At 48.6% G+C, this 12,828-nt stretch overlaps 1 protein-coding gene across 2 annotated transcripts in view; it reads right to left on the bottom strand.

Moving 5' to 3' along the window:
* Positions 1-1,214: 1,214 nt before the first annotated feature.
* Positions 1,215-12,828, bottom strand: part of LOC133347654 (rho GTPase-activating protein 6-like) — a 57,939-nt gene continuing 46,325 nt past the window's right edge. For both annotated transcript variants that reach the window (XM_061560116.1, XM_061560117.1), the window contains exons 8-14: positions 12,606-12,762; positions 11,646-11,791; positions 10,897-11,037; positions 10,498-10,595; positions 9,719-9,864; positions 8,792-8,878; positions 1,215-7,845 (exon numbers count right to left, since the gene is read on the bottom strand). In XM_061560116.1, coding sequence (XP_061416100.1) covers positions 7,127-7,845; positions 8,792-8,878; positions 9,719-9,864; positions 10,498-10,595; positions 10,897-11,037; positions 11,646-11,791; positions 12,606-12,762 — 1,494 coding nt within the window. In that variant the 3' untranslated portion in view covers positions 1,215-7,126. The remainder of the gene's footprint in view (positions 7,846-8,791; positions 8,879-9,718; positions 9,865-10,497; positions 10,596-10,896; positions 11,038-11,645; positions 11,792-12,605; positions 12,763-12,828) is intronic.

The following is a 12,828-nucleotide window of genomic DNA, read 5'->3' on the forward strand; positions in this document are numbered from 1 at the left end:
TACACAATTATTATGGATAGGCGTACCTTGTACTCGAGTGGTAGTAGTAGTGCCTTATGCAGATGATTCCTCCTCCAAGCTAACTTAAAAGCATTCCAAAAAATTATTAATCCCTGATGATAACATATTGTACTACCTGTATGATAATTTGTTGTAAATCTGGACACATTTCTTTCTGGATGTTAAATTGCATGTTTGGATAGAGATATTGCTTGAATGTAGGGCTTTTGGTGTTGAAGATAATACAGTCATATTGGTGGAATATGATGAAGCTCGGATTTAAGGATGGACTGCAAGACACCACACACTTCATGAGCTAACGTGTCTTTTGTTATTACATTTCATAGTGGTGTGTTCATTAAAACTCACTATTGTATTTGGGGAAATCTGCAATGTTTTTCTCTTAAAATATATTCAGGTGAGGTCAATTTTCAAAAAAATATAATGTAACTGTTCACTTTCCTAGAAACCAAACATCTCACCTCACTGCACAGTAAGTGGATTTTGGGCAATGTGTATGGACTTTGGAGCATTATTCCCTCAGATGAATTGGTTTTCTCCAGGTCCCAAAGTTTTCCTCACAAATGCAAAGTAATTCTTGAATATTGGACAAACGTGCAAATTGTACAAACATGCAGAACCATCCTGAAAATGAATCTTGAGACTGTTCCCTAGACACATTTAAAGGGAGAACCATTCACCCTCATAGATATCTGCAATGTTCTCTATGGCTTCTCAAAAATCCTAACCTCCGAACTCCAAATGATTTAAAATTCACTCCCAAATTTTTCTCCCATACGTGTAAACATCACCCTAGTACTCCCTCCACTGAATCCTAATCCAGTCCCAGCTCAACTTCAACATTTTACCATCTTGAACCCTGCCTACATCTCCCCTCTCTCATCTCGCTCTACACTTAGCAGCCAAGGCTTTCAATCAGCCTTAGTCAGTGGGAGATCGCTCATTCACATCTGCTGCCAATAGTCTGGAACTCTCTGCCCCCAGCCATTCATGCTGTAGCCTTGCTGCCCCCATTCCAGTCCAGGCTCCCCTTGAAGTCTCGATGTTTCGTAACAGCGTTTTGAGACGCGATTGCAATCAGATCATTATATATTCCACTTGAACTGCATCGATAAAAGTGATAATGTACGTTCACTGAAGTGCATTAGCTGGTGAGTGGTAACCATGGAGATATTGGAGCACAGAGTTTGTAGTCCTGTTACAGAGGGGTTTTAATGATGTCTTTTGATTATGCGACAATAAAACACTACTGTAATCCAACAGGTAATTCACACAGGACACACCTGGTCACATGCACACAACAGATATTCTCTTCACCTGAACGCTCGAGGCAAGCACTATTTGTGAGCGTCTATTAAGGCATGGCACAAGAAAATGCTGATTTGACAAGCACTATTCTCACCCGACCGTCTTTGTTACTCGTGTATAGATATATTTGAGTAGTGACCACACCACCCCCGCCGCAACAGGTACTCAGTTGACGAATGAGTCCACTGAGGATGTTCCAGGTAAGGTTCAAATATCACTTGGCGACCGGTGGTGCTGGCGATGACCATCAATCTCATGAACAGACATCAAACAAGGCTCTCTGCGACTGGATGACAAAGCGATCACTAACCTATGTGACACACACAAGACGCTCTAACTAGTCTGGATAAGTGTTTGCTCGCGAGCACTTATTAAGGCCAGCACATGTAGGACTGTAAGGTAAAGCTACCAAATGGCCGTAAAGATTTTGCAGGGGAATCACAATTTTAGAAAGTCTGTACCGGTGTTACAAAACCTTTGTTGAAAATGTGCATTTCGCCTGGCCCCCATGCACGACTCATCATATGGAAATCGGGCGGAGATACCTGAATAGTGGGCAGGGTTGGCCGAGGAGTGGGTGGGGCCATCTTCAGGAAGAGTGAGGACCTGTTGGCGAAGCGAGTGGTTGAGTAGGCGTGGCAATGTAAAAGTGGGCAGGGCTGACCAAGAGGAAGGGGCTTCCAGCCCCACAATGCATCCCGGTGCAGCCTCCAAGTGAGTTGGTTAGCTTTACTATAAGGCTATGGCATGATATCGACACACAAAACATGTTACTCTCTCACATGCTCACACAAAATAACCAGCATTCACCCCATCATGGTGTTGATATCACTGCTGTGGTTGTGCCAGGCTAGGTGGACTCCGAGGTCAATAAGGAATTGGCCAAATGTTCCAACGTAAGACTCCTCTGAAAAATAATCTTCAGACTCGTGAGACTCTCCTGGATTAATAGAGAATAGTATTATGGTAATACTTGAGGACAGTGGTTATAAGTCTGGTCCCATCTAACCCATGTGCTTCATTTTTCAACACCATCAAGCTGGAGATAACAGCGCCCTCCAAAAGTAACCCAGGACCCCCCACCCCCCACCAATACTTTAGGCACAGTACTGTGAGACCCCTCCCCTCGCCAGACCCTAGCCACAAGCACTTGCAGCCATGACCTGACACACATTAGACCTAATCCGACAAGTGTGGGGTTGATGTTGTGAACACCAGAAACTAAACAGCTAAAATCAAAACCTTAATTTGAAGCTTTCGTGACTACAGGAATTCATATTATTTGGGTCTTTCGGTAAAGTCACGTAGGTTAGAAAAAAATAATAGATCCTGACGTTTTGATTGCAACGCAAGCAATCCGCCTGATGACGATTGCTTGCAGTTGCGATCGAAACGTCGTGATCACGAAGATAGGTTGAAATAAAATAATAAAAAAATAACAAAAGACTACGGTAAAGTCACGTAGATAGGTTGAAAGAAAATAACAAAAAAAATAAAAAGTTTTTTGTTATTTCGTTTTTTTGTTATTTTCTTTCTTTCAACCTATCTTATTTTCTTTCAACCTATCTACGTGCCTTTACCGAAAGACCCAAAGAATATAAAATCAAAACATTTCACACATTGGGGCAGAATGGAACATGCTAACCATCCAAACGCTAGCCTGACCCCGAACCAATGAGCCAATCATCCACTTTTGAAATCCTAAAAATCGAGACAACCAGCTATTAGTGCCAACCTTAGCCCTAAATAACCAGCGAACCAGCCAATATAACTAGACCTTTCCCAAATTCTGTGTATCGCGTCATCCAGCTTCTATTATTTGCCATATTTCTAACCATAAATATTACTAATTAGCTAACGAGCCATGAACAATTACCCTTCCACTGATCCGAAGCCTAACCCACTATTCAACCGGCCGCTAGTACGAGCAGCCCCATCCATAAATCTATCCAATTTACCAACTAGCCACGAGTCCAGCCGTCGGCAACCTGCGGCTCCGGAGCCGCGTTTGGCTCTTTAAGGACTTGCTTCGTGACGTTCTTTATTCAGGACCGTCTCGTATTCACATGCATTGTGGCACTTTAAATATTGAGTTTTTTTACGAAATAAAAAAAAGGTCTCTTCTTGCTATTTTGGGTGCCGACTTCTGCATTAGTGTTAGATCTTCCTCTGAACATAACTCTAACCATAACCAAACCTTTAGTCAATTTCAATTGAACTGCGTCATTCGTAATGATTTTCAATTTACATTGCAATTTACATGGCGATTATAATCGATCCCAGCTTTGCCCCTGATCTCATCTTTTCAAAGGGTGCCCCTTTCCACTTTTTGTACACATTTCCATTGTTGGTGTCCACAGCGCTGTGTGGTTCTGTAAATAATTTGAGGACTGCACCAGCATCGGTGTACAAGTACAAATACAATAACAATGCACCTCCTTTGTGATTAAGTCTGCCGCCATCATAGAGTGAGCGATTTTGTGTTTGCTACTCTAAAACAGTAAAGCTTTAATTTATGGGAGGAAGAAAAAAAACTCCGATATTAAATAAACACTTCTGACATCCCAAAAAAACTCTCAAAATATACTGCGCATTGTGCATGCCAATCCCCTGTTGGATGAAAGCCTCTCCATGCCACGCCGGTTGCGAGGGTTATATGAGCATACTTCACCGCGCCATTCAGTGCAGGTTGAAGGTGTGGAGCACTGGATGTGGGAGTAAAGAAGCACGTCGTAACAACAGATGTTCCTGCGCTGCCTTTCGCAGCCCACAATAAAGTTCCGTAGCAGCTTATAACACCTGTCATGCATAGCAGTCGCCTATGAAGCAATACTCCAAACTAACTCTAAGCGCGCAAAGCTTCTGAGATGAAACGAGATCGGGCGCATCGAGCGGCTGATTCGGTTCATGGGCCAGCATGGGCAGTCGTGGGGAAGTTGTGGTAATAATTTACTAAATAGATAAGAGTCTGCCTCACACACAAATTAAACGAAATAAACATTTTGGTCCTTGGGCCAACGGGACCAGTGTTTTCCAGCAGCATGTATTTAGGCAGGTCAACTCTGCACCCGTGTCAACTCTCTGTGTATCATTACCGTGGGCGCTATGATGGTGAGTTGTTAACTACCTCACCTGGTATACAGGAGGTTGTGGGTTCGATCCCGACCCTGGCGCCTGCGTTATTGGAGTTTGCATGTTCTCCCCATGATCGCGTTGATTTTTCTCTGGGTCCTCCAGTTTTTCCCTCCACATTTAGAAAAATACCATGCATTTAGAGTATTTAGCCGCTATACATTTCCACATAAGCCACTTGGTCGAGCTATCATTTGTGGCCTGGTCACTTCTGAAAAATAGTTATAGAGCTCAGTGGGCCTTACCTGTTAAAATAAAAATAGTGTAGTTTAGTTTTAGCAGAGACAGGCCTGGATCCAACGAAATAGTTACTTTATTTTTTATATGGGGAGAAACTCTCGTCTCTTCACATTTCAACTCCCTTCAACGTTTGTAAGGTACCACAGTGGAGAAGCGCTTTTTCACCAATTATGACGTTAACATTTTCCACTCATTCTTCGAAAAAGGAATTGCCTGTAACGTTATCCCATTATGACTGGACACTGAAAGCGTTTTAAGATTCACATATTTCAGTGACAAACGAACCAATAAACGCTAGCCTATTGCAATAATGGTGGCATCCCTTTGTTAATCCACCGCTGGATGAAGGTCTCCTCACTCCCCGTGATAGGGGTTGTGTGAACATACTTCACCACGTTGGTCAATACCTGTTGGTAAAGGTGGGGGGGGGGGGGCAGCACTGGTTTCAGATATGACTTGCCACTGATTTTAGCCGTGGTGGGAATTAAGACGTGGTTCGCTGGGTGCATGGCTAATCGCACTGAATCACTGTGCTCCAAATACATGGAAATGTGCCCGAACTCATCAGATCTCAGAAGCTAAGCAGGTTTAAGCCTGGATAGTGCTTGGATGGGCAACCACCAAGCATAATTGCTTGTTGTAGGCTGCTCTTGGGCAATGTTTAAGGCTCCTAAATCAACAGACCACAATGACCAGTGCGGTGAAGTATGATCACATGTCCCCCAAGACCGAAAGGTGTGGGGAGGCCCTCATCAAGCAGTGGAAGGACAAAAAGGCTGTACATGTACACATATGGTCAATTGTACTGTCTATTTTTTATATTTCAAGGGAACACTAATTACGAATGTGGTGATATTTTATCTCTCACTTTAATAGTTTGTTTCCCATTTCCTTTAAAAATACAGTACTTAAGTGTTATTACTATCATTACAATTAGTGACATATTTATTTCTATACACTTACACATATTATTGTTCCACAGTAATTAAACTTTAATAAGCACGAATAAATGTCTTTACGTGAACACTCAAATGTGACACCACAAGTGATGCTTCATTGCTCGCGATGCCTGCCCTGGTTTGACCTGACTTGATCTGACCTGATCCATGCCCCCTGCCCCCCATCCCGACATTATAGAGTCACGAGGTGGGGGGCCCATATTTTAATGATACCCCCTTCCCATCCCTAACCCCCTCCCCAAAAACCCCAACTCAAAATGCCATGCTCGTTCAAGTCCATGCGATTTGACGAGCAGCTCCCCACGTGACGGTGGAGGAAAATGACGGGAAACGGAGCCTGTCTCCAGGCCAAGGTTTCTCAAACTCTGGTCCCAGGTCCTCCCCACAGGTTTGAGTGGGGCATCACAGCCAAGTGTGGTCGGGTGCAGTGACCAGGAAAATATTCACTCACTGAGTACACCATATGCCAGTGCAATAGCAAGGGCCGGAGGGCAGGAGTGTTGAAGCTTTGGATGCGGTAGGGGGGGCATTGCGAGCATTGCACCTTACCCCAGGCGCCAAAATGTCGAGCGACAGCTCTGCCACATCCACCACACCTCTCGTTATGGCTGTGGCTACGAGTCACTCCAGTCTACCAGCGATCTGGAAAATATTCAGTGAGACATTAAGCCCTAGAGTAGTGAGACACCTTGAGGTATCTATTATTATAGCTACCAAACTTTCTGGTTTGGCCAGGACATTCCGGGTTCAGAAAGGCTATCATGTTGTTCTTAAGAATTTGTGAAAATTGGAATGTTGTCTGGGTTTAACATTTTCTGACCTCGTTCTGGATTCATTATTTGGGCAAAGGGCAAGGCCACCTGAGTACAGGGTGGTGTTGGCAGAAAAGTGGGTGAGGTCTATGACCAGTTAGGGGGGGGGGCAATGACAGGAAGAGTGAGGAGGACCTCTGGACGGAGCTAGTGGTTGAGTGGGTGTGGCTATATAAAAATGGGCGGGGCTGGCAGAGGGCAGGGAGCCGTCGTTAGACCAAGTGTCCTATTTGAGCCTCCCAGGAATTTGGCAGCTTTGGGTAACATAATATCAGCGTAAGAACCCGGGAAGTGCTATTCATACAAGTACCTTGGTGCTACGCTCGCCTGGCATTGCTTATATCTCATGATGCTGCTTATATTCATGGTGTTGATGGCGACCATAATGCGATGATGTCATGAAACACTGTGCACACCTGGTGATTGGTAAACACGGAAACCCACACTGGTGAGGACTGAGGACGGAGCTTTGAAAAACCCTACACTCAACCAGAACTTAACTAATTCTGCTGTGTGTCCTTTACCAACGCTGGCAGCCACTCCTAAGCCAAGAGGGAAGGGGACCGCTCTCTGAGCCCTCAATCCCCAGGGTCCCACAGTCACTCCCTCTTGGGCCTCCATGGGACGCCACTCCACAGCAACGGTGGATGCTTCTCAGACAAACGTCTCAGGGATGGAGTCCGACTGCTCAGGGCTGAGATTTCCGATCCTCCTGGCATCCGGGCTGCCCTCTGAGGGCCGCCCCTCGGCCGGCAAGGCCCGCACCCAGCGAGAAGCGGCTCCACCGGGCCCTATGCCACCCGCATCCCCCACGTTGGACCCCTTCGCGGCACCCGCTTGGCTCGTGAAGAAGGTCCTGCTCGCCGGGGCGTCCCTTGGCAAGCACTTGACGGGGCCTAGCCGGGCCTGCACTGCTGGACTGTAGGGGATGCCGTCCCAGCCTCGCCCATTGAGCTCGGCGGGGTTTGGGCCCCCCAGGCTCGGCAGGTCTGGCTGTGATTGCGAGAAGAGGAAGCTGTTGTTTCGTCCACCACTGCTGCCACTGTTGCCGCTGCTGCTGCTGACTTTGCAGCTGCTGCTGTTGATACAGTGGAAGCGGCGGCCATCTTCCACTCTTCCGGGTCCTTGCCCCGGGCGACCTAGGCCCTCCCTGGTGTTCGTGCCCACGAGGTCCTGAGTGTCTGTGACTCCGGGGCCTGAGCTGCGGGTGCGAGTGAGGGGGATGGGTCCTCCACCTCCTCCGACTTCCGCTCCACCTGGGGCCACGTGTGACCTCGAGTCGTTGTCTCTGAGGGTCATGAGGTCAAGGTCGAGGTCAGGGGCCCGGGAAGGAGTGGCGACCATGTCAGGATGTGGTAACCGGTTAAGAGGGTCTGTGGGAGAAGAGAGAAGGAGGTCACAAACGGGTGCTTGGAAATGTACACACCAGGGCAGTGGGCATCTAAGGACAATTATCTGGAACTGTGATGTCCAATCACTTAAGAAATGAATTAATTTTCCATTTATCGGATCTATTCGTCACTGGAATCATATGGTGCATCACGTGTGGTTTGGGTGGGGGGTTCCTGCTTCCTGTAATCATCCAGAAATGCCTTTTGGCATCCTCTGGTCTAACACCGTTTGAGACGAGTGTATTAAAATAACCGTACCAACGGTAATCCCTATTGAAGTATGGTGGCATGTATAGGCATGCATTTAAACAATTTCGATAGATTCCCTAATTAGTCTTAGCCAGTAATAGCTAGATTTGCACAGAACTTCAACATTATCAAAATCAATTGAGTGTCCTTGTTGGCACGCGTCTTCTGCTACTGCTGACAGTTGTATTTGGGATTATTTAATATTTATTTGGTGTTCTTTTAGTATCGTGCTGATCATTGGTCCTGTTTGCCCAACATAGCATTTGCCACAAGTGCAGTTAATCCTGTACACACCTTCTGTTGATAGTTTTTTTAATACCTATTTTGTACCAGATATTAATTTGTGTATTTATGTACCGTGCCAAATCTGACTCGGACGTTTTGTTTTTCCAAACATCTGGGTAGTTTCAATGCTCGTGTTATTTTATTTGGTTTTAGCATTCAATGCCCTGTTGATTTGTGCATCATTGTAACCATTCATTTGCAGCGCTTCATTAACATGTTTAATTTCACTTCCCAGACTGTCACCATCTGACACTTTCTTAGCCCGATGAATGAGCGTCTTGATAAGACCAGAGTTCATAGGGAGGGGTACCATGGGGGATGGTGTATTCTGTGCTAATGTGTGTGGTTACCATGGGGTCCTGTGTCTGTGTGTGGTTACCGTGGGCATGGTTACCGTGGGGACGGTGGGTCCTGTGTGTATGTGGATGTTGCCACGGCGTCCACGCGTGAGTTCTCCGCTGCACTGTGCTTGCTCCTTCCGCTGCAGAAGCAAAATAATTATGGGGTCACAACGATCATCACGGCGGGGATGAATGGGTAATAGAGTTGGTGACAGTGTCATTGATGGCGGTGGTTCGGGGAACGGAAGTGTATGAACCTAGGGACCCAAGTTCGATTCCTGCTCACGGCTAACACCAGTGACGATTATCTGAACTGGAACCAGTCTTTGGCCTCCCCTAGCTCGGCTCAGCCTCAAATGAATAGCTGGTGCGGTGTGTATAAACATCGCCACTGGGGAGACAAAGGCGGCCGGGCGTGGTGCTGGCCATCCACCCTCTCGTGTGCCGTACTGATCTTCATAGGTGCTTGCTAACAGCACTTGCACCAACAGTCTGTTTAGACTATGCGGGGAATCTTTGTCTTTGTGTTTTTTGATGATGGTGGTGAGACTGATACTGACTATGCAGGCGATGATGGTGTTTAAGGTGGTGTTAATGCTTCTTTTTAAATTGGTGTCAATCCTGATGATGGTATTGATGACGATGGTGCTTGTGATGATGGTGCTGATGATGTTGAAGACAGCGCTGGAAGTGTATGCTGACGGTGTTCAGAGTGGTGGTGATGATGATGACAATGTTGATGACTGTGCTGATGTATATATGTTGAAATTCTTTTGCAGCATGCGTAGTTAACCACACAAATCGGAGGTGCGGGGGAAGGACAACAAACTGAACTATGACATCTACACAAACCGTTGCTTACGTGCGATACAAACGAAGAAGAACAAGAAGAAGAAGATGAAAGAGCAAGGTATTGTGGTTAATTTGTAGCAATCTGTGGTTCATTTGATGTTGACACTGGTAGTGAAGCTCTTCCATACCTGCCACCGCTCCGCGCGCCCCCAGCACCGGGGAAGTGTTCTCGTAGGGGGACCCCTCCCCGTCCCCATCCGCGCTGGACCCCCCCTCCAGGCTCTCGCTGGAACCGTCGCGACCCGGGACACTCGGCCAGCCTCGCTCCGCCACCCTGGCACATTGGGACACACGGGCACATGGGGACACGGGGATGACGGTGATACGGTATATCAGGAGACGCAGGTGTATGGGCACATGTGACACACAGAGATAATGGTGATATGGTATATCAGGAGACTCAGATGTATGGCCACATGGGGACAGATTACAGTGACAAGAATATAAGAGGATTTAGGGACATAGATAATGATTGGTTCGGATATTGCACCATATACTCCCGGGAAGCTCAAAGCATCTCCATGACAAACATACTTAAGGACATAAAGACATGGGCACATTGGGGGTACAGGGACACGGGGATATATACACTAATCACGGCGTGTATTTTGATTGTGCATAACGAGTGTGTAGAGAGCTGTTAGGCTGTGTGGATGAGAGTGCCATTCACACACACACGGGGGAGGGGGGGGGGGTATTGCAGCAGTTGGCACGCTGCGCTATGAACCCGGCGACCCGAGTCCAATTCCCGCTCGCAGCCAACACCGGTGATGATTATCTGAACCGGTCCTGCGGCTCCCCAAGGTCGACTCAGCCTCCAATTAGTACCTGGTGCGGTGTGTAAACATCGCACCAGATGTCACTTATGAATGTGGTGCACCACTGTGTGTGCGCACGCGCGTCTCACCCGGCCCCCGCTGCCTTCCTCCTCAGCAGGTGCTCCACCACCTCTGGGTCGGACTCCATGAGCCGCAGCAGAACCTCGTGCTGAAGCTCGGGCGGGATCTGCTCACCTCATCACCACGCACACCTCGTCATCACACACGTTGTCAACATGCACACTGCGTCGATGTTAGCAAGCACCTATGAAGGCCGAAAAGGCGCCATTGTACCCTATTTAAAGCTGGTTCGACCAAGGGGAGGCCCAAGGCCGGCTCAGATATTCGTCACTGATGTTGGTCGTGAGCGGGAATTGAACTCGGGTCGCCGGGTTCATAGCGCAGCGTGCCAACCGCTGCACTGCTGCTCCCCACTTTGCCTTTGTGACGCGCGTACATGCACAGAACAGACGCGCGTGCGTACACACCAGAAAGACTTGCTCGTGCTGCTCGATGAGCGAGCACGTGGTGGCGATGACAGCCGTGCTGTCCTCACGCACGCTCCGCTCCCCACGCAGGAGGTTCGGCCCGAACACCGTCGCCAAGTTCTGAGCCGTCATCTTATTTCCCTGGACACACGCATGCATATACGAACGGATACACAGAGGCACACATAGACATGCATGGGACAAACACGCACACATGCACGCATAGATGAATATACAGGGACAACACACGCAGGGGCACATGGGGACACATCGCCACAAGGATACGCACGTAAATGCACGTATCACATGTGCACGCGTGGAGGTGGACGCACGAGGATACACACAGGCATGCACGTGCACACAGGGGCACAGATAGACGCACATGGGAACGTGCGTGCAGACAGGCAAACACAGGCACACGCGGGTATGGGACACTACCACCAGGTTCACCTGGTTCCATAATGCCAAATGTATACATACCACTGAAATTTAAGATATGCTCAGAATTGCTTTGTTACATCTGAAAAGCAAATACCAAATTTTGGAAAAAGCTCCCTATACATCCAATGGCATCTATCCCATTTCCCTTATTTCTACAAACCACTTCCTCTAAATTAGCATTCCATGGGCTAGTGTAATCACTGCTTTGGACAATATGAATGTAAATGCTTTTGAACCTTAAACACTGACCAGGCTCGACCACCCTGCTTAGCATGGGACACGCAGCGAGGTGGGGGTACGCCGCTCACCTGCTCCCCCGTGTCGGCCTGCGTGCCCGCGTGGCGTGCCACCGTGGCGAGGAAGGAGAGCACGCGGTGCAGCGTGTCGCAGTTACACGGGGGCAGCAGGCACACGAGCAGCCTGAGGAGGGGCACCTGCTGCCCCGGGTCCAGCCCTGACAAAGAAAGACAAAGACCCCCCCCCCACCGTATAGCCTTAACAGACTGTTGGGGCAAGTGCTGTTAGCGAGCAGCTATGAAGGCCGAAACGGCACACGAGGGGGTGAGTGGCCAGCACCATGCCCATCCGCCTTTGTTTCCCTAGTGGCGATGTTTGTACACACCGCACCAGGTACTCATTTGAGGCTCAGTCGACTTAAGGGAGGCCCACAACCGGCTCAGATAATCGTCACTGGTGTTGGTCGTGACCGGGAATCGAACTCGGTTATCAGGTTCGTAGCGTAGTGCACTAAACGCGACACTACCTTTCTCCAGCCCTGACACACACTGGTTGTAATTACTGGCGAAATGTCGTACTCGAATTGTAAAAATTGTGGATTTACTTTCCAACACACCGGAGTGCTGTTCTGTTTACGTGACAAACCTTACTAATTGTATAAAGACACATTTATATTTACACGATCTAAGCCAATAAACTTCTCTTATGGATAATATTGGTCGTGAAAGCCTACGTGTTAAACTATACGGAGGAGTGTTGGTGGCACGTTTTAGCGGCTAGAATGCAGCAAGGTGTCACAGTGAGTGATACAGGTGGGGCATCCGCCTGTCATCTCAACTCGTATAACACCTGCGTCCTGTCCCGCGACCTCCAGCAGCGAGCCTTAGACATTTCACGCGATGGCCTCAAAACTACGTCTAGCCCGGCACGAGCGCCGCGGTGACGCCGTTTGGCGCTCGGCGTGCGAACGGCGTCCGTTGTTGTCGCCGCACGTGCGTTCCGGCGCGTGCGCTCGCGTGGCGAACCCGCACCGGCGGCGTGCACGAAGGCCGGGTAGAGCTCGCGCGAAAGCAGGGGCTCGGCGAGGTCGCGCAGGAACTCCTTGAGCAGCGCGGCGACGTCGTGCGCGCTCGCCTCCTCGCCGATCGACGCCGCCTCCTCACCGCCGCGGTCAAACTGATCCCGCAGCTGCACAGAGACAACAACGGGGAGCACGCGCAGACCGCCGGGGGGCATCAGCAGGCGGCGGGCGGC

The sequence above is a fragment of the Lethenteron reissneri genome, chromosome 26 (genome assembly GCF_015708825.2).
Source record: "Lethenteron reissneri isolate LAM-NWPU_2019-01 chromosome 26, ASM1570882v1, whole genome shotgun sequence".
In the NCBI taxonomy this organism is placed as follows: Eukaryota; Metazoa; Chordata; class Hyperoartia; order Petromyzontiformes; family Petromyzontidae; genus Lethenteron; species Lethenteron reissneri.